Source organism: Perna viridis, chromosome 2, assembly GCF_037379345.1.
Source record: "Perna viridis isolate PV_CMFRI_1.1 ecotype Kerala chromosome 2, ASM3737934v1, whole genome shotgun sequence".
NCBI classification, from domain to species: Eukaryota; Metazoa; Mollusca; class Bivalvia; order Mytilida; family Mytilidae; genus Perna; species Perna viridis.
The window spans coordinates 65839246-65860270 of NC_142446.1; the positions used below are offsets into that span (position 1 = coordinate 65839246).

Genomic DNA, 21025 nt, shown 5'->3' on the forward strand with positions numbered 1-21025 from the left:
ATTCCCTGAAGTTAACTATACTAAACACTGTAACGGACGAAACGAATACACAATTACCAATCATACTTATATTGCATATTTCCGTATGCTGTTCACTTGTTTCAAGCATTAAATTCTCATCAGCAATATTAGAATAAAACATGTGTCAGTCTCACTCCTAAGATAACTGAATTAAAGAGGTAACCAAATCCACAACTATTGAATTAAGAAGTCAAATCCATCGCCAAGAAATTGTACCATGAGCAGTACTACGACTTTGTATAAATGTTATATGATATAAATTGGGGACGGAAAACTACAAAATTACAACAAGTGCATGTGTTAACAAAACATACTTACCACAGGTTTTACATCGTTTACAATAGATACTTGTATGAAATTGTCGCTGGGTGATCTGGCTCTGCCGATGGTCTTTTGGGCAGATAATTTTCGATAAATTGCCTAAGCACAAGAATTAAAACTCCATTATTCTAAATATTAAAAAAAGGCTCAGATTTGTTTTCGACATTTTAATTTTATGAAATGTGATAAAATGCATTATTTTTTGTCATTCTTTTCATTCAGAATACAAAATGAATTTTTGAACAGTACTGCCAGTATTTTGTGGGAGTTCATATTGTTAGTGCATCATATAAACAAAGTTTTGTGTAATGCGTTATTTGTATGTTGTTTAGCATGCAGTTATATTCTATTATGTTCGCTATATTGCGTAGTACTACGAAGATTGTGTTTGCTAGTTCTGTTTTTTTCTCGTTATGGTCATGTACATGGACTTCAGTATAACTTCATTGCCCCATTATTGACGCTTAGGTTATTCATTATTTACACCTCCTGAAACGTGTTACAATCCTAATCCCACGCATACGTAGCACAAGAAACACGAAACACGATACGCAAAATCCACACGAAACACGTTGCACGATAAACAAATGATCGTGTCCACCGGAAGTATTCATCTCGGTAAATGGTATGTTTCGACATCTAACTTGCAAAACCAAACTAACAATAATTTATGATATACAGTGTAATTGTCCGTCGTATTTTGTTGATTGCTAACATCTTGCCTGTAATGTCTATAAATGTGTTGATATAGAAAGAGTAATCAAGGGAACCAAGGTTGAAGCGGTAATCAAAAGAATGTAATCCAGGGACAAAGACCAGACATGGAAAACAGACATACACAACAAAGAACAAAAAGTAACTAAAATGGTCCATACAAAGTAACAAAAGCTAATGAGCAACTCGGACTCCTCTGAAAACTGGGAGCATGGACCAGGTGCACCGGTAGGGTAAGCGTCCTCTGCTTTTCTAGAAGCATCCGCCGAGTTGCTCATAAAATTCATGTCCGGAGTAGACAAACGAGGAAAGAAAAACTATGAGTCTTTGAATAAACCAATTTTCATGGTGCAGATGGAAACACCATAACGATCCACGAGTAGATGATGATGACCATAAAACTTCTGTACTGATGACTTCAATCTTGTAGCAACATAATCCTGTTCCAGAAGCCTATTTGTTAGAGTTCTAGCGCGATACAAAAAGTCTGCGTTGTTTCGGCAAGCTCTGGCATAACGTATGAGTCGTGATAGGAACACTCCATACGTAGGTGCTGAAGGGATTCATGTTGCCACAGATGATGGGAAAGCTGACAATTTTGAATGAAAAATCATCACCTTTGTCGTAAAGTTTGGTCAATAGTTTTCCTTAACCATTGATTTCTAAGTGTAGGTCAAAATGTGAGGCTGACTTAATCACGTTCATTTTCTTTATTTTGATTTTGTACATGTACATCGTAAATTGTGATAACATTGTCAAAAAAAAATAAAGCATTGTTGATATGAAAAATGCCAATTTTTTTTATAAATGGAATAAGAAAATACCCCGGTATTAATATTTCATAAAATTTGGGTAAAATATACTCAACCTTTAGATAATAGATTTTTTTACTTATGTGATACCATCTCATTGCTCTGAATATGAAAAGAACGTAATTTTTATGTGAAAAATGTCCATATTGTTTATAGATCATTAAGAACACATTTTCCTTGTTCCAGGAGAATAAAAATACCATATTTTCATAAAGTATCGGTAAAAACATTCTATTTTGAAATAATTGAGCACTTTTAGCTAATACAATACCATCTTATTATTAAAAAAAATAATATTCCATTATTGATATATAATATATCCATTTTATTATACATGGCTCATTGCAAAAACATTTTCACTGGTATCCGAGTATGAAAATATTAAAATTTCATAAAGTTAGGGTAAAATATACTCAATTTTTAATTAATAAAGTATTTGTTTGCATGTGCGATACCATCTTGTTGCTCTAAATATGGAAAGAGAGTATTTTCTTTAACGAAAAATCCATATTTTTTGTATATGGATCATTGGAAACACATCTTCATTGTTCCCGGAGAATAAAAATACCAAAATTTCATAAAGTATTGGTAAAAAATACTCAATTTTGAAATAACTTAGCTAGTTCAACTAATGCAATACCATCTTATTTGTCAAAAGGAGAAAAAAATTGCATTGTTGACATGACAAATTACCATTGTTATTATTCATGGTACATTGCAAAAATATTTTGACTGGACTGGGAGTATGAAAAAGTTGAAATTTCATAAAATTAGGGTAAAATATATTCAGTTTTTAGATAATAGAGTATTTTTGACTGATGCAATTCCATCTTATTGCTCTAAATATTAAAAGAAAGTATTTTTTATTTGCAAAATGTCTATATGTGTTGTTTATAGATCATTGGGAACACAGTTTCCTTGTACCAGGAGAATAAAAATACCGAAGTTTCATAAAGTATTGGTAAAACCTACTTTATACTATAATTATTTGTCTGAAAAAGTAAATATTACATAGTTGATATAAAAATGTTATTTTGTTATACGCGATACATTATGGAAATATTTATTCTCAAACGACAAACAAAAAGCTATAGATCGAAACATTTTCCCCGACCATTTCAGAAGGACCTTCAATTTTTTGCAGTATTTCATAATATGCTCAAATTATTTACGAATGTATGAAACCAATTACATGTATCTCCTACATGTATTAATTCCTGACAACATATTTTCCTTTAATGTACAAAGAATACTGATTTTGGTATAGAAAAACGAAATTACAACAGTATTCCGTAAAAATTAGCATAGGAGCTATTTTTATCATCCAATCAGGGTTTAGAACCGTTGCACGAAGAACGTTGCACGATACACGAAGCACGAAGTGCGCACATGAAAGGCACAGGTACACAAATTCCACGCGGCACGTTAACACGATTCAAACACGAAGCACGCTAAAATGGGAATGTTACACGTTTCGTATTCATTTTTTATATTTTGCACATATACCTCCAAACTTTGACAGAATTTGACATGACATGTGATTACTTTCTTTATAAGCATATAACAAATTGTATCGCTTTGTTATTGTATCTCAGTACCCCAAGCTCCCATTTCAAGCTGTATTACCGTATAAAGCATTTGTTATGTAAAGTTAAAGGAATCAGATTTATAACGGTAATTTTAACAATTACTAAAGATAAGGACAAGACAAGAAAAAAAAACAAACACACAAATAAACATAAAAAACCAAAATAACAAACACTAAAAATTTTACAAAAAATGAGGAGCGTAGAACAGGGTGCACTGGTTTGATCAGGGTCTTCTGCTTTTCCAGAAACACCTATGGTGGTGAACGAATTGGTTCTCATAATGCAGATGGATACACATTAACGATTCCTTAGCTTCTGATCACCATTAATCATTAGTAGTGATGACCTAAATCATGAAGTAACACAACCCTGTTCTAGAAGCTTTATTGCAAAAATTCTACACAGTACAAAAGTTCCGCATATTTTCGGCAAGCTCTGTTATATATCAGTTGATGAAGGATGCTTCCACAGATCAAAGAACAGTTAAATATACAGAATGAGAATTATCGCATTGGTAATAAGTTTTAACCTTACCATCGAACTCTTAGCGTAATTATTTTAACGATAAATCTAATTTAAAGTATGTTTTGTATGCACATGTTTAATACTTCTTACTTTAAAAACTGCCTCTTCCGCAGTCACAGGTAACAATGCAGTTGTTCTAATTACGCCTGATTTAGGAATTTGTATTTCTCGAGACCACAGGAAAACTTCTTGTGATCGTGAATGAAGAGGTCTGCGTCCTTTAAATCTTGATGTCTCAACATGAGAACCTAATGCACCAGATTTATTTGGAGAAATCTTTCTTGGTGATATATAGGTTACGGTCACGTTGACTGTTCCCAAAGGTAAATCTAGAAGGCTATCATCTTGATTTGTAACTCGGAGCTACATAAATAAACGTTTTTTAAAATGTCACAACACAATTTTTATATAGCAATCGTTTTATATTTACCGCTTAAATGCATTTACAATATGCGAAATATTGGCACCTCCCTCTTTCAATTTTGTTTTCGTTACTATGGGGGATACTAGTTGGAAGAAAATATATATATTTATATATATCGACAATTGTATGCTAAACTTCTCAGATCAATCTGAAGGTCCCATAATTAACAAAACGTAGCAATGCTATAAATGTTTATATATGCATTGGCTTTCAAATGTACAATTCTCAGGATATTTTTTTCAGAAAACATATTTCAACATAAGAATGCACAAGGTTATTGTTTCGATCTATTACAAAAAAAACATTCTTACACGAATATGACGGAATTCTTTCTTGTGATTGGCTGAGAAGGTGTCCAGCAGTAGTTCTTAAGGTTGTATTTTTTTTAAATGACGTAATTTTTTCATAGATCAATGTTAACAGTATGGCGGTAATGTTAAAAAAAGTAACGTAGGTTCCTCAACCCAAAAATAAAAGAATACTAGATTTAACAGCAACTTTTTTAAATGTTTGAGCTTGTTTACAGTAATAAGCATATCAGGCGGACGAATTTTGTTTGGTCTGATACCAAATTCAAAAATGGTATTCATTAAAGGTACTCAGACATGTGAGTGAATCTCGGGTGCTTTAGTCTATCAGTAGTTATTCCTCTTGGTTCAAGTTCGTTAATTTAGGTATTGTTCGAGCGACAATTTATGGAAGTGAGTAAATTTGAACATACTATGTGTAAAAATAAAGGATTGAAATATGACTTTATTATAGATGAACGATTCACCATTGAAAATGATCCTCGCTCTAAAAGGCATCTCGCAACCCCTAATATTTACACAAGAGTTGATTCAACACTTAAACTTTTACGGTATCACTTCAGCAATTCATACTGTCAAGTTGAAAAGATTCAGTTGTATTACATAAGTTATATGTCAAAATGAAACACACATGGTAGACGGTACTTGACTTTAAAACTTGGGAATATTGCGTTAGGATGTCCGCTGCTCTATTTCACAATAGTAAAGATTCCAACGGATTATTAAATCTTTAAAGATCATTCACGCTAAAACAATAGATAGGTAAATGTGTTTTGAGATGAAAGCATGTGCAATTCAAGCAGAAAAAAGGATTTCTCTAGTATTTTGATAATTTTTGCCTGAAAGGTTTTTTTCTATCGAAAACACTTTAGAAGTAGTAATAAGGATTTCATAAAAACGTCCTAACTAACATTTTAAGATGTGCCTGATAAAATTATGATATAAATGCTATGAAATAAATAAAACCAGAGGAGTCCAAAATTCTGACAAAAAATAACTGAACATGACTTGCGAACATCGTTAACATAGAAATTGGCGTAACAGAATTGATAAATAGGATTGTGACAATAAATGAAATATATATAAGATATCTCTAAGAGTTTACATTCCAGGATATGTGTAGACATTTTGAAACATAGGTAGCACCTCATGTAACGAACAAGGATTTATCAATACACTCTTTATTACACGTTGTTGTTTATTTGTTTAAATCATTGATCATCAAGACACTAAGACACTTACATATGTTTAAAGAAATAAAGTAATAATTTTATATACTGAATTATGAAAGTGTTTAATTTAATTCTATATACGTACTCTGATATTGCACGGTATTCCAGGTTTAAAGTTGGATGACATCGTTGATGAAAAGGACATTTTTTCAGGTGTGTCGTGAAGTTGGACATTTTTAGTATCATTTGCTGAAATACCAGTGATTCCTTCTGTTACTTTGGCGAAAACTTGGAAGGAGTAAACAAATCGATCTAACTGAAGGAGATCTGTCATCAAAACCCTCATAGTGGCTATTCCATTTATCTACGATGCAAAATAATGGTTTGATTATTCATATTCACACTTAAAATTTTGTTCTAAAAGTACAACAACGATTTTTATTCTATAAAAGTTAATCCCAACCTTGGTCAAAGTACATATCACATTTGAAATTTATGTTAACTTGTTAAATTAACTATTCCTATGCATAAATATAATAAAAATGTATTATCTTAAAATATAAAACGTTTATTTGGATTAAATTTTAGAACACTTTAGAATTTTAAAAGACATTGAAAACGCGAGATACTGTACATTACATATATCGGGAAGCTTCCGAGTTTATGGTTTATTTGGGGATTTTGAATGGGAAGTCTGGAGAATTTCGTTCTAAAACATTTATTAATATGAATAAATATATTGAATTCAATTAAAATTAACTGCTAAAATATGGGCGATGGGGTTTTTTTTATGAAGAATAGGGGATGGTATATGGTATAAGTGGGAAGTTTATACCATACAGCAGCTGCAAACGTATTAACTTTTGCGATGTCCATATTTTCGCTAGTTTTGCAGTAAACAGAAAAGCGCAAAACATATTTTTTTGTGAACTATATAACCATCCACATTTTTTTAAACTGCGGAAATTGCTATTCGCGATTATGTTTACTTGATACAATACGCGAAAAATGACATCAACGAACACTTATACCTTTACAGTATGTCCAAGAGAAAAAAAAAGTGTTAAAAAATAGTTTTCTGTTTTTCTTTTTACTTCATTCATTTTTAATGATTTGCATATTCTAGTTACATGATATCGAACAAAAATGACTGTTTAATAAGCTAAAACATATGGCAACGTAGTAATGGTATACCTAACCTGAAAATCATGTCTTAGTTGAAAAAAAAATGGTTGAACATTGAAAAGAATCATTCCGAAATATATCATTAGATCATATTACCGACCGGGAAATTCTTGATTATTGCATTTTTGCTACTCCTTCTTGTTTCAAGTTTTAGTTCACATTCACCTTTGACCGGTTTACCGAACGTATACCTACAATGCAGTGTTATGTATTTAAAAACGAAGAATATCTTGTACTATTATTACTGCGATTTGGTATCGCGAAACTGTATTTAAGTGTTAAAATATGTTAAAATATCGGAATGAAATATGTTGTTTGTGCTTTAATAAAAAAGCAATAAATAACATGTCGCAATATTAACGCATCAAATCTTTTAAATAAAAAAAACAGACAAAAAATTCAAAGATTGAACATTGACAACACCTAAGTACAAGTCAATGAAAGAATAAGAAAACATGCTTGTAAAATCAAACCGATCTTGCACAATAGATGTCACACTTTCATTTAAATAAATGATCGCTTAATTACTTGATATATTGGGAACATCGCTTATAGAATTCTAGAACGTATAGGTTTTGACAAAATTATCTGCCCTTGAAATGTGTATTTGCATTCATTTTACCACAATGATATGGCAAATCTATTCTTTTTTCCTTTTTCTTGATGGTACAACTAGTACGAATACATTTCATTTATTACATCTCTTACAGAGACGGAAATGTATAACGTTAAATGAAATTGCTAAGCAATTAGTCAATAAGTCTGATTCATCTCAACTCGGTTTGTAGTACAGTGTACTTACTTTGCGGAGACTTTCACGGTGACGTACTTGTTCGTTTTCAATTGAAAACTTGGCATAATAATGTCGACTTCAAATCTTGGAAGTACTGAAACATTCATTCATTGCTTAGTTTATAACACAATCTAATGGTTCGAAACGTTTCCAATATACCGTTATTTTTATTTAAGTCAGGTGTTGCAACTGTTAATATTTTTGTTTAGTTTTCCGGTTGCCTTCCCCTCGTTTTTGTCCTAATTTATTCTTTGTTTCCTTATTTAGTGCCCATGCCATTTATCTGGTTTCATTAATGACGCTTCATTATTTTGTTCTGATATTTGGATTGTCTTTGTTACTTTTTTTACTGTAAAGACCCTATGTTTACCCGTCTCGCGTTTTCCTTTGTTAAATTCGATTTTGATGTTTAATTTGCGTATAAACTTCATGAAATTATCTACAAACTGAAAAAAAACTGGTTTCATGCATGTGAAATATGTGACATGTTTTTCTACAAATCTCCTATCGTTCGTGTGTACCAACGTTATTACCACTTCATGTTACCAAAGTGGAAAGCAATTAAGCCAATATACAAATACACTTTATACTTCAAATGTAATACAGTAGAAATTCAGAAACCCAAAAACAGCAATACGATTAAGATGTGTCAACCGGTATATATATATATATATATATATATATATATATATATATATATATATATATATATATATATATATATATATATATATATATATATATGCGATGTGTCAAAACCATATTTTCTTGTTACAACCAAAAGGTATGAATAACTTACCAAAGCGTTCAACAGTGAATATTTTGCTTGTTTTCTCTCTCTAAAACAAAGGTTTGTGAAAATGTTAAACATAAATTCATTGCTTTTGAAACTCTTACAGATTATCATACACGTGTTATTTCATGTGTAACATAATTAAAACGATATAAGAATTCAATCTTTGATACATGTGTATCCATGTTAGAAACTACTATCGGTCGAGAATAAAACCTTTCGTTTTCTATGATTATATTATTTCTTCAATTTTTCAATCATTAAACTAACATATATGAATGCAACTTAGACACCGATCACGAACAACAAAATCAAAAAACCAGAAAATACCTAAAATGAAATAAAAGATAGTTACAAAATAATCCAAATGATTAACTCTAGTAGTAAATGGTCTAAATGAAAAGTCAAAATGAAGACAATATAAAAATGACACTTTCAAGGCTCAGTCGGAAAGTTTGACACAACATATCAAAGTGTTAAAAGAATACAAATAAAATTGTTTGTAACAACGCTACTGTCATACTACAGTCACACAGGTCTAAGGTGACCTTCCAAGGGAAAGCAACATCAATGTCACATACGACAGGTGGTCTTCATACTTTACAATGTAAAAACGTCTAATTTAAATAGGGATAATTTAATCATTGTCTTTTTAGACAGGTTTTTCTTGAATACTGATTGTCGCTGAAAGATTTGATTGAATATATGATATAAAAGTAAGTAGGAGATGTGGTATGATTGCCAATGAGAAGTCATCCACTAAAAGTCAAGCAACGAAAATGTTCACTACTACAGATCACTATGCACTGTTCAATGATTGGCAAAACTCGTAACATAAAGCAAGCTGTAAAGGCCCCAAAATAAATGACGTTAACCTATTCATTTACACTTACTCCTTGTTCTACTTCAATTTTCCAATCCCCAAGGTTTGTCAAGGTAGATAGTTGGAATGAATCAGTGTAAACACCAAACATTGGTTTCACTTTGAGATGCTGTTGTACTCGGTTGTTTTTTGGATCCTTAAGATATAGTGAAAATGGCATTGTGTACTTCAACATCATGGATATTATCATTAGTACATGTAGTAATATAGCATATTTCCTCATACCGTGACAATTATTTCATTCATCATTGAACTGTCTTAAGTATAAGTGTTTTCTTTTTTGAATGTTTCAGTTAATAATGGGTTTTGTATATAAACCTTTACTTTATAAGTTATTGAATCTTTTTCTTTTTGTGCATTTTCTCTCAAATAATGCGTTTTCTTCATCTAGGTTATGTATTTCATGTGGGTACAAATAATGTTATATTTCAAAATCGTCTTTTTAAGATTATCTAATTCGAATCTATATGACCAATACATTTACTATAAGTAAATACCAATGTTTGGTACAGCACAACGGATAAAACGCCTTTTAGAAGGCATATACAAATATTGTTCTGTAGATACAACCGGGAAAAAGGCGATGAAGAACCTAGTTTGCATAAATATTTCACAATATGTCAATGATAAAAAAATGCTTATGATTACGTTGCATGAAATACTGTTTCATTTGCCTATGTATACACTTTTAAGTTATCATACCAATATAATTATATCCTGAGGATCTCTAAGAACATTTAGTTTCGAATTAGTTCCAACAACCCTATACTGAACTGAAAATTAAGTAAAAGTAGATACAAATTTTGATTGTACAATTCTACCATGCGATTAACTCGAACACGATATTACACCCTGAAAACAATCACCAAAATGCACTATAAAACAAGTAAAATAAGCGACATTATTAAAATTTGCTACAAATTACAGAACGTAAAATTATGATCGTATTCAATTGGAAAGAATGAGGTTTTGTTGTTTGAAATACACATCAATGATTGCCATTGAAAATGATTTTTTGTCTTTTACTTACTTTAAATATTGATGAAGTATGTATTGAGTTGCATTGAGTTTTAAATGATTCGAATGAATCAGCTTTGAAGAGCAGAACAATTTTATGAAAACACTGCGTCCTTACCTAAATCACCAGGTTTGTACGCAGCTTTGTCAGTTTGGATAAAAATTGAAGACGATTTCTTCGAGACACGGATAGACCGAGCTGTCTCGTCAAAAGTAAGACCTCCGGATCCCATGACTCTTATTTTATAGGACTCATCATCATTTATCGTTACCGGTATCTGGAAGTACATGTAGGGTGACATATAGCATTATTTTAATACAAATCACTTAGAAAAGTTATGTATAGACAACTTACAACGATTCTTCAACATTTTTTAGCTATCAATAATTCATGTATTAATTAATTGCACATTTAAAACTTTCTTAAACTAACCCCTGTTGGACTGATTGTTCAATGTTGACACGTGCTCGATTAAATGGCGAGAGACAATGATACACTTTTTATTCAATGTTTGGGTTACTGATTTCAGTATTTGTCAAGTTCAGATCCTGTTCAGAAAAGTCCGGTTTAAATGTTTTATTTTACTTCCAACGTTATAAAATCAACATGCTTACCTTTAGTTTTACAGTAATCGGATCTTCTACAAAAAAATGAAAATGCGAAATCAATTGTTTAACTTAAATATCTGTTAAGTGTCAAATATAGACGGTATGTGGTAAAAACTGTTTCTTTGCAATTGAAAAGGTATTCTGCATATTATAAACAAACTAATAAGGCTAGGAGATCTTTTGTTTATTATTACGTTATTTTTTTACTATTTGAAAAAAGAAAAAAGTTGGTCAATTTAGATACAATCAAAATTATCTTAAAGGAATCTTTATTCAAATTTATACGAATTTGTCATGATATGTTTGAAAATCTTACGGTTTATTAACTCAAAAGGTCCAGTTAATTGAATAGTTTTGTTGTCTTTGTCCATTAATGTGACCCCAATTCTCACTTGTTCTTGAACTGGACGAAGCGCGGCTATATATATTTCAGCATCCTCTCCAGGGCGAATCTGTTGTGGTACAGTAGCAATGTATGTACTGAAAAATAGTTCAGTTTTCGCCAATTAATCATGCCTACCGCCTCCATGATCTCTTTGGTGAAATTTGTCTTAAAGGATGTTTCTATATGACAACAGAGGTCACAGGTGGTAAGATTTGAAGTGAGGTTGAAAGTTATGTTTCTTTTTATGACCACTTGCCTGCCGAAGAAATTAACTGGATCAACATTTATAATTTCTATTCCATGTCCCACGTTACATTCAGTATTATACATAAACTCTGTAGGACATGCACTTTATGAAAGTTAAGGTTTATATACTATATCATATTAATGTAAACGTTTCCTATTGTATAAATTGGAGTATTAAAAAGTAAATATTTTTTAAGTTGTTATTTTCTTATAATTATGTTTTGATCCGTCTAGGTTTTTATGTGTTTAAATGTACGACTTAAAACACAATCTTTTTTGAAAGACAACATTTGAAACTTACTTTTTGCAGCTTACAAAACCAATAACAGACACCAGATAAAGAACCAGGTTCTTCATATCTTGTTTCTCTATGAAAGAGGATGAGAATTAGTCATAAAGGGTCCAATGCCTAAAATAAATTAATGTAAAGAAACTTTTCGTCACGTCACAGGTTATACTCGACAAATTCATTTTGGAAACTAAAACTCCGAAGGACGCCAGTTATTTTATTTAGCTACAAATAATATGGACGTCCTCAATGATGTAAATTTACATTCTTTTCTTCTTGAAGTGCTACGGTAATATTTTACAGTAATATTTGATATTATAATAATATGTAAGAAGATATTTGATAAATGCCGAGAACGAAATGCAATATAAATCTTGGCGACCCAATTACTTTCTTTTGTTTGTATTTTGTATATGTAGGTTCATTAAAGTATGAATATTGCCTACAAATATCAACTTTGTTGTGATGATATGAAAGTTGTTCATAACACAGTAATATGTATCAAAAAGAAATAATGTATAGACGTCATAATGGTGCCACAATTTACACCATTCGACAAAAACTGCTTTAAAGAGTGAATTGTGTTTTCGAACAAATTCACATATAGAAAACTCTGTCCACACCCAAGAAACAACTTTATATTTTCACATATGCTAAACTATGTAGTAATGAATGTATTATTTAAATATTAAGTTGTTCCTTGGGTTTGGACGCATTTTTCTTGCAAAAAATATGACCATAAAGTGACCAAAAAAGTACAAAATGTGACAGAAAATCTGAAAATTGGTAAACAAGATGATTTTTTCTCTGGCATATCAATGCAAAAACTATCAGAGGTTTTATATGTTTTCTCGTGTGCGATGAATTCAAGTCTCCAAATTCACAATTAAATCATTTAACAGTTTTCAGACCTTTCTATACCTTTACATATCTTCCCTGTATCAACTTGATCCGATGGAGCAGTGTAGTGAATAGAGTCGTCACATTCTGAGACGTTTATATATATATATTTTGCAATGCAAATTTTTGGTCGTTCTCTCCGCGGGACTCGAACGCGTACTGCTGTAACATCTATGGCAACACCGCCTGCACAAAGTCCAGCGCCCTAGACCACTTCGTGCAGGGGGTGTTGCCATAGATGTTACAGCAGTACGCGTTCGAGTCCCGCGGAGGGAATGACCAAAAAATTGCATCGCACATTTGACAGTTCTAACATCGTTGGGAATTTTTCAGACATTTCTATACGTTTATATATCTTCTCTGTATCAATTTGATCCGATGGAGCAGTGTAGCAAATAGAGTCGTCACATTCTGAGACGTTGTATATATATATATATATATATATATATATATATATATATATATATATATATATATAATAATAATAATAATAATAACACTGTCACATCGATAGCCTCCAGTTAATTTTTGACACATTTTGATGCTTGGAAGTTATGGATAGAATGAGCAATGAAACATTTCTTCCATTAGGGATCTTGTTCTTCTTATTTCTATTTGTGTGTGTTTGTGTGTTTATTTTTTTCTATTTTTGTTTCTTATGTGTTGTACGATTGTCATACACATGGTGTCTTTTTTGGTTTTCTGGATCGGTCATAAATTTGCATTAAAATTGCATTTTTTTCTAATTTTCAAATCTTGGTACAGAGAAAGGAGCTGAATAGGTATAGGGTTAAAACGAGGTAGAGGACACTGGTGAAAACAAGTCGCACAAAAATAGGCAAACGTTAAAAAATACAGGAGAACACTCAGGTGCTCCGAGACGTTTGGAAGGCTCCTTTGTGCAAAATATTTGTCGTCCTGCATAAGATTACACCACTAAATGAGATCCAGTAAATTGTCAGCATAACAAATCCTCTACATTATAGCATGATATAATGAACAAGTCATACTGTAATAACTTCATGATACGAATAAAATTACATGTCACTCTTTTGACATGTAACAGTTGCATGTTTGTTTTAATTTTTAAATTTACTTATCATTTATCATTCTGTATATATGATTTACTGTTGACAGTATTCTTTACATTTTACAAGTACCAAATGTCTATGCAAACTTAATTTTTCATTACATATTATAAATACGAAATCACGCAAGCAAGGTATGGCAAACAATTGTTGATTTACATTTACATATACACGATTGTTCTTTTTTTTTGTGAACGGCACCGCATTGTAAGTTTAGTTGGAAATCACAACATCCATGATAAAATGATAGAGAGTAAGGATACCTTTATCAGGAGCAGAAAAATTATATTTGTTGTAATCACGAATTCTTGCTTTAAAGTATGTCACGAAAATATATTACTTATAACAAAATAAGAAGTAGCGTCACAAATGATCAATGAATGTTTATCAGAAAAAAAACATATACTGGAATACTAAATTTGATATTTATACAAGCAACGTGTTATTTGCTTATAAACAGTGTCACGAGAAGAAATGTAATTATTGACAACGGAGTAAATATAACTTCTGCTTACATCTTATGTGAAACAAGTCTGTACAGCACAAAGGCAAAACCCAAACACTTTTAAAAATAAATCCCTATTTATTAATACCAATATATTTTGAACCTTGGTGAATAGACCACTTCTCAAGCCTAGATCAAATGAATTTGGTTTAGCCTGGTTTCCCATAATTCTGCTTTAAATATGTTTTCAAACCAGTCGAAAACAATAACAATCTAGAGTGTTTTCAGTAATTTTACTTTCGCAAAGTAGCAAATGCAAAACAGTTATCTCTAATCTAATGAAATAATCATAAATGAGGTGTGAATCTTCATTTATTCAATTATGGTCCTGGTTAGCTCATACTGACCGCCGAACAAAATCCTACCACCAAGAAAATTATAATTCGTTCAAATATATGGAGATTTTGAATTTCCCTTCGAGTTTTTTTTTCATCTTGCTTCAAATGGAATTTTGATAAGCCAATTTGGTAATGACAATTTATTCAATAACGATAATTACTTTTCAAGATCGTCATACTATTATTGGTCAATTAGTAGGTCAGCCTATTACATTGTTAGGCAGATAGTCTTTACCATACTATTCATAATTTGTGAATCGGCTTTGACAGGTTTATTGAGAATTGTACGATTGATTCGAGTCAATGAAAATGCTTGTTATGTAAATATATTGCATTAGAATAATCGATTTAAATTGTTGATGTCAATATTCGAGCCACTGCATCAAATAAATAATTTGTGTCGCAAAAATTGGAAAACACGCAATTAGTCCATAATGAACGTGAACATACAACAGAAGTGGTTCTAGATAGAAGAACGCATGCTAATGTGGCAAATAATTTTCATCGGATAAGAAAAACGTCTTTATGGCTTGAAAAAATTCACATTAAATGCGGAAATTGATACCGGAGGAAATCAAGATCGTCATAATACCATAATTTCGTGTTAGCTGTAAAATTCTACTCTTTTGTTCCCGAAATTGGAATTCTGGATAGTTATTTCGATCCGCCTGTGTTTGCTTCAGTTGCTTTCTAGGAAGAACATTTTCGTATCTGCCACGTAGAACATTAAAAAAAATAATATTGTTTCTATTTTGTAGTGCTTTTTACAAAACGGTAAAATATTGTACTTAATATCTTTCTTGTTTTATTATTGACTAAAATATACCAATGCAAGCCAATAAGATCACGAAACTAAATATGACACGAAACTAAATATGAACAGTTTTAAAGAATATGTTGCAATTCATCTTCACGTCCATTAGGGAAATATTAAAACTTAAGGGGATCACAGAGTGAAATTACGTCTTATAAGCCCTCTACCAACACAATATGAAAGTAACGTTTTCTTCGCAAATTGCACCTAAATTTTTGAAAAGGTACGAAGGTTTAATTTACGTTCTTGAAAATCAAAAGTCGTGGTTTGGCGACATTTCGGACACTTGATGAATTCTGAATTTTTAGATTGGTGTATCTGCTGGTGTTTTCAACATAGCTATATATTTTGTTTGAACTTCTAGGTAGGATCAGTCAATAACACTTGCAACGTTTACAACCAACGTAGATTTGCTACTTTTTAGGTCATTTACATAACGTTAGAAATGATACTCTTAGTTCCATAAAAAAAATCGCCTATAAAGTTGGTAGTTTACACACAATAGTTCTTTCACAAAATATAAATAACCCAAATAATATTTATGGAAAAGACAATTAAATATATATTTAGACGGATTTGTCTGATGACATATGTTGATAAACTAAACATATTTTAGAGGCTTCAAAAATTTGAATTTATTCAAAATGGACATAATCCATGGAATACTACTTGATAAGGAAAATACACACAACTGAATATAATATGAAACAAAACTAAACAACTAAAATAATAATGCACATAGATTGTAAAAACGAAGCAAATCCCCAAACTATGCTCAAACGGGACGAATTGGTATGATAAGCGTCCTGCACTATTCACAAAACATGTGCTGCTCATCTTTTTCTTACAAAACATATTTTAAAATGTAACGTAATTTGATGTAGTTATATAATTTTTATTTACAGTTAATATTAACAATGTTTACCTATATATTGAGCATTGTATCGTCTTTTAAGAATCACATGCATGGGAATTTTTTAGCAAAGTATAAAACCAAAATAACATTTCATGTTTATCAAAATTAGTACATATTTAATTCAAACAAAAAGCTTTCAAATTAAAGTTGAAAAAAAACTCAACTGGAATCTGTCAAAGACATACCCTGAATATATCAAAAACAATAATTTGTCTTAAACTGTATGCATCCGAACACAGGTCCGAAAGGGATTCGGTTGTTGTTTTTTTTTTTTCAGCATTATTAAATAATGTTTCATTTTCAATGAGTAATCAAAGGACCCAAGATTCTAGCAGAAATCAAACGAAGGAAATCCAAAAACAAAAACCAGACGGGGAAAACAGACATACATAACAAAATAATATAAAATAATTGAAATAAAATGTACAAAGCAAGAAAAGCAAATGAGCAAATAAAATGCATACCTGTCTATGGGTTGACTTTAAGAAAATATCTTACTTCAAAATAAGAAAATTCTTCTTAAAGTTGAATCTTCCAAGCAATTGTCGTAGTTCAACTGCACGTATAATGTGAATGTATTTTAATATTAAAATCTTACTGTATAAAATTGAAAGGATGTCTAAGTATAAAAACATATTTTGTTGCATTAAGTGTTATTTTATTAGTGGATTTCATTTCCATTTCGTAATTTACCGTTTTTCATTGGATACTGTTTTAGGAAGGGAATGAACAAAGCAACATCAAGTAAACGATTTGTGGTCATTGTAACAACTGTAACCGGATATACTATATATATTTGTTCTCTTTTATTATTGCTTGTATACATAAACAGCGATGACATTACTTTATGAAGCTCATACAAAGCAAGGGTCAATCATGTAGTCAAATATATCCTGATTTTTTCTACGTTTGTACATTTTAGGGAAATTTAGTATGCTATTCCTTGAGTGAAACGTACTTGTCGCGATAAGTCTCTCTCTTTCTCCTCTCCTCAACCCTCTTTCTCTCTTTGACTGACATTGACTATGAGAATTGTTTCGTCAATTAAGTGATCTGAGCATGTAGGTCAGATGGGAACATGTTTCAGTGACTGAAATGCTAGAAGACTTTTTAGTGTAACAGTAAGAGTGAACAGGTATGTCAGGCAAGGTGCTAATAATTGTTCGTACGAGATGTGTCAGGTTTGTTTTTGGACGACAGTAAGAACATAGCCATTTATATTCTAATATTGTAAAACTCTAACCCTCACTTATGCATTAGAATAGACGTAAGAATCAACTGAATTGTCAGCATACCTTTGATTGTATCGGGAAGTAAGGAGTGATAGAATTTAAATAGTTAATCATGATTTTTTGCACTTAATTGTAAGACTTTTGTTGTGTAAATACCCCATGGTCGTTTTACCGTTTATTATTAAATTTTATAATATATCGATACTAATTTAAGTCGATCATACTTCATATCCTGCATATAACCCCCATTATAGCCGCACATCCCTTTACACCGACCCCAGTCTCTCCCTTAACATAAAACGATGAATAAAATAGTACGTATTACATTTTGAAGGAACTTGTTCATGTTTAGCCAATACCTTTACCTAGAAATGCAGTAAACGTGAGACCAATAAATTTAAACATGACATAATTATGTTTAAAAATCATGAAAGGAAAAATGTGGGAAAGCACAAAGTAATTATAACTTCATGTATTAGAAAATATGTTATTTCATTTATAGTACAATGAGTTTATGTATTTAAATACGCAACAACCTCTCTAGATAGCTGTGTATTAATGGACATAAATTAATTTAAAATAGGAGCGTAATAATCGTGATTCTTTTTTTCACGAGTTTGTTTGCTTGATTTGTTATAATTTTTTTTATTATTCCAAAAGGAATCTCCGTATTCCAGGATATTAATCTTTATAATGGAGCAAGAAAACACTTACACGCCTTATAGAGACAAATCACAACACGACATCGGTGATTTGCTGACAAGGACATACGTTCAGTGGTACACGACTTATCCTATCTATATTTTGATTTTTTTCCTAAATTTATACGTTTTCTATTCGCGTCCGTATATAAATGCCTGGGTGGTAATTCATGTTTTATTTGCGAACAAAATAAAATATGAGAAAGGCCTTTCTTAACAAATTTATTAAAATTTATTCGTCTTTTGTCATAATCAGCGTTTCTGAAAATAAATTAAAAAAATAATGACATGACTATACTATATCGTTATATTTTGTATTTGTCATTTTAGAACATTGATATTGATAAATCTGTAAAACAGAAAAAAATAGGTCAAAATCACAAAGCTTTGAAAACTGTAATTGTTTTTTTTTAATTTGTATATCTCAGTAACCAATGCCTATAAATTGCAGAAACCTCCAATGGTAGAGGTAGTCCGTGGTACAGACATTCAACAGATCTGTATCAAATATAAAACCATACATTAAGGAGGTAGACCTATGTAAGGGACACAACTCTTTAAATCATTGGAACGTTTGTATTCAGTATTTTACATCAATCTTATGTAAGCATCTAATTAACTACGATTATTTTTTTTCTGCTTCAAAGGAATGCTTGAGAGGCTTTGCTGAAATTGAATATACTACAAACAAATCACTCATTTCATGAGTTATGTCCCATATCTAGGTCTACCTCCTTAATTCTTTATAAAATTATATTGTTCGATTTAAATCAACGAAATCAAGATATCAAGGTATCTGAAATGGACGAAATACGTATAAACATTATGTATCCCTAATTTCATTAAATAACGAGTTACATATTTATACCTTGACTTCAACGCAGTTTTCAGGTCCACAGACCTCAATTATGGTTGCATCAGCGAGTTTCTCTGATATGTATGTTTTGATTACCTCATTACCTACAAACACAAATATAAAACTACATGTACCAAACGTTCAATCAAGCATTCATGACTCTTGCTTTTTAGAGTTATAAAAGTTAAAAGTTAAAAAAGATATATTTTCATATTTTGTAGTAAAAGAAAGAAAGCATAACTGTTTCGTTTTTATAATTACTTCTTTCCTAAGGTTTTCTAGTTGTCAACTTTATGACCTTCTATTATAGCTTAATCTTTGTCGTTGCGTCTGTTGTCACTAAGCATATGTTTTATTCTTACATATGTTTTCATAATTAAACTAACCAAACATCTTCATTGGGCTTAAGACTCAAGGCTCTAAATAAAGACTTTAAATTACTAAGCAACATTAGATTTATTGTAAAAGGCGCCATGCCTTTTAAATGAAAATTCCCAAATGCTCGTTCCGAAAGAGTAATTATACAAATGTATCAATATTCACTAAATTCCGTCCAGTATTTTTTCTTTGGCGGAAAATATTTAAAAGAGTAATCAAGGGAACCAAGGTTGTAGCGGTAATCAAAAGAATGTAATCCAGGGACAAAGACCAGACATGGAAAACAGACATACACAACAAAGAACATAAAGTAAGTAAAATCATACATACAAAGTAACAAAAGTAAATGAGCAACTCGGACTCCACTAAAAACTGGGAGCATGGACTAGGTGCACCGGTAGGGTAAGCGTCCTCTGACATAATAACATTACAGGTAGCAAACAAAAGGCCGTCGTGGAAGGGTACTAACTCGGAAATTGCTAAAAAGAATAGCAGGAGATATTACCCACACAAATACATTTTCATTATGAAAGCGTATATCCCATGTCAGAACTTTTCTCAAACTATGTGTTCAGGAGATATATCCGAAAACTTCTGTCTGACACCTTTGTTCTTATTTTAGTAATATCGGCCATATTTTTGACAGATCAAAAATCCCAGCATTAGTTCTTGCAAAATATCCGTAGAAACATTCAAACAAACTAAGTTTGCTTATAACTGGTCTAGTACTGTCAGAGATGAAGATTATTGTAACATTTGTAATCAATTACATTAAAATTTGTGAGAGTAAGAAACTTCGAAATAGGGATATTACTCCAAAACAGCTTAGTATATTACACAAACATTTACCACAAATAGATCTTATTGTGCTGAACACTTTTACCCTAGCATGCATTTTACTTAACCTAGTGAATTATGTGAAAAAAAAACATTTCTCTGGCCCCTATGCTCTATAGTTAGCTTTACATATTAACACGAATTGTTGACATACATCAACATTTTAACCCTATCTCAGAATTCTGCTAAACCTAAGGGTTTTGAGATAAATTCGAAAAACTTCTTCTTTATCCTTATGTTCTATTTCTAGTAACGGCAAACATTGTTTTCTATGGATCAATAAGACTAAGATTAGTTCTATGCAAAATACCTTAAAGAACATTTATACCAAATTTGGTTCTAATTAGTCTAGAATCCTCAAAGCAGTCGAGTAT

The 21025-nt window shown here is 31.1% G+C and overlaps 2 protein-coding genes across 4 annotated transcripts in view; both read right to left on the bottom strand.

The window, feature by feature from the left end:
- The window catches only part of LOC148626528 (CD109 antigen-like), a 49637-nt gene extending 32379 nt beyond the window's left edge, over nucleotides 1-17258 (bottom strand). Inside the window, exons 1-13 of one of the 3 annotated variants that reach the window (XM_088570578.1) lie at nucleotides 17112-17258; nucleotides 12099-12165; nucleotides 11483-11646; nucleotides 11173-11198; nucleotides 10676-10835; nucleotides 10243-10313; nucleotides 9551-9676; nucleotides 8664-8703; nucleotides 7874-7958; nucleotides 7172-7262; nucleotides 6032-6250; nucleotides 4073-4345; nucleotides 340-441 (exon numbers count right to left, since the gene is read on the bottom strand). In XM_088570578.1, coding sequence (XP_088426704.1) covers nucleotides 340-441; nucleotides 4073-4345; nucleotides 6032-6250; nucleotides 7172-7262; nucleotides 7874-7958; nucleotides 8664-8703; nucleotides 9551-9676; nucleotides 10243-10313; nucleotides 10676-10835; nucleotides 11173-11198; nucleotides 11483-11646; nucleotides 12099-12154 — 1413 coding nt within the window. In that variant the 5' untranslated portion in view covers nucleotides 12155-12165; nucleotides 17112-17258. Of the gene's footprint in view, nucleotides 1-339; nucleotides 442-4072; nucleotides 4346-6031; nucleotides 6251-7167; nucleotides 7263-7873; nucleotides 7959-8663; nucleotides 8704-9550; nucleotides 9677-10242; nucleotides 10314-10675; nucleotides 10836-11172; nucleotides 11199-11482; nucleotides 11647-12098; nucleotides 12166-17111 lie in introns of those variants that run through there. The other 2 variants (XM_088570579.1, XM_088570580.1) reach the window with 2 other exon arrangements.
- Nucleotides 17259-18789: 1531 nt separating this feature from the next.
- LOC148626529 (CD109 antigen-like) overlaps nucleotides 18790-21025 on the bottom strand; it is a 33130-nt gene continuing 30894 nt past the window's right edge. The window contains exons 36-37 of the mRNA XM_088570581.1: nucleotides 19449-19540; nucleotides 18790-18841 (exon numbers count right to left, since the gene is read on the bottom strand). Of these exons, the coding sequence (XP_088426707.1) occupies nucleotides 18833-18841; nucleotides 19449-19540 (101 nt within the window). The 3' untranslated portion in view covers nucleotides 18790-18832. The remainder of the gene's footprint in view (nucleotides 18842-19448; nucleotides 19541-21025) is intronic.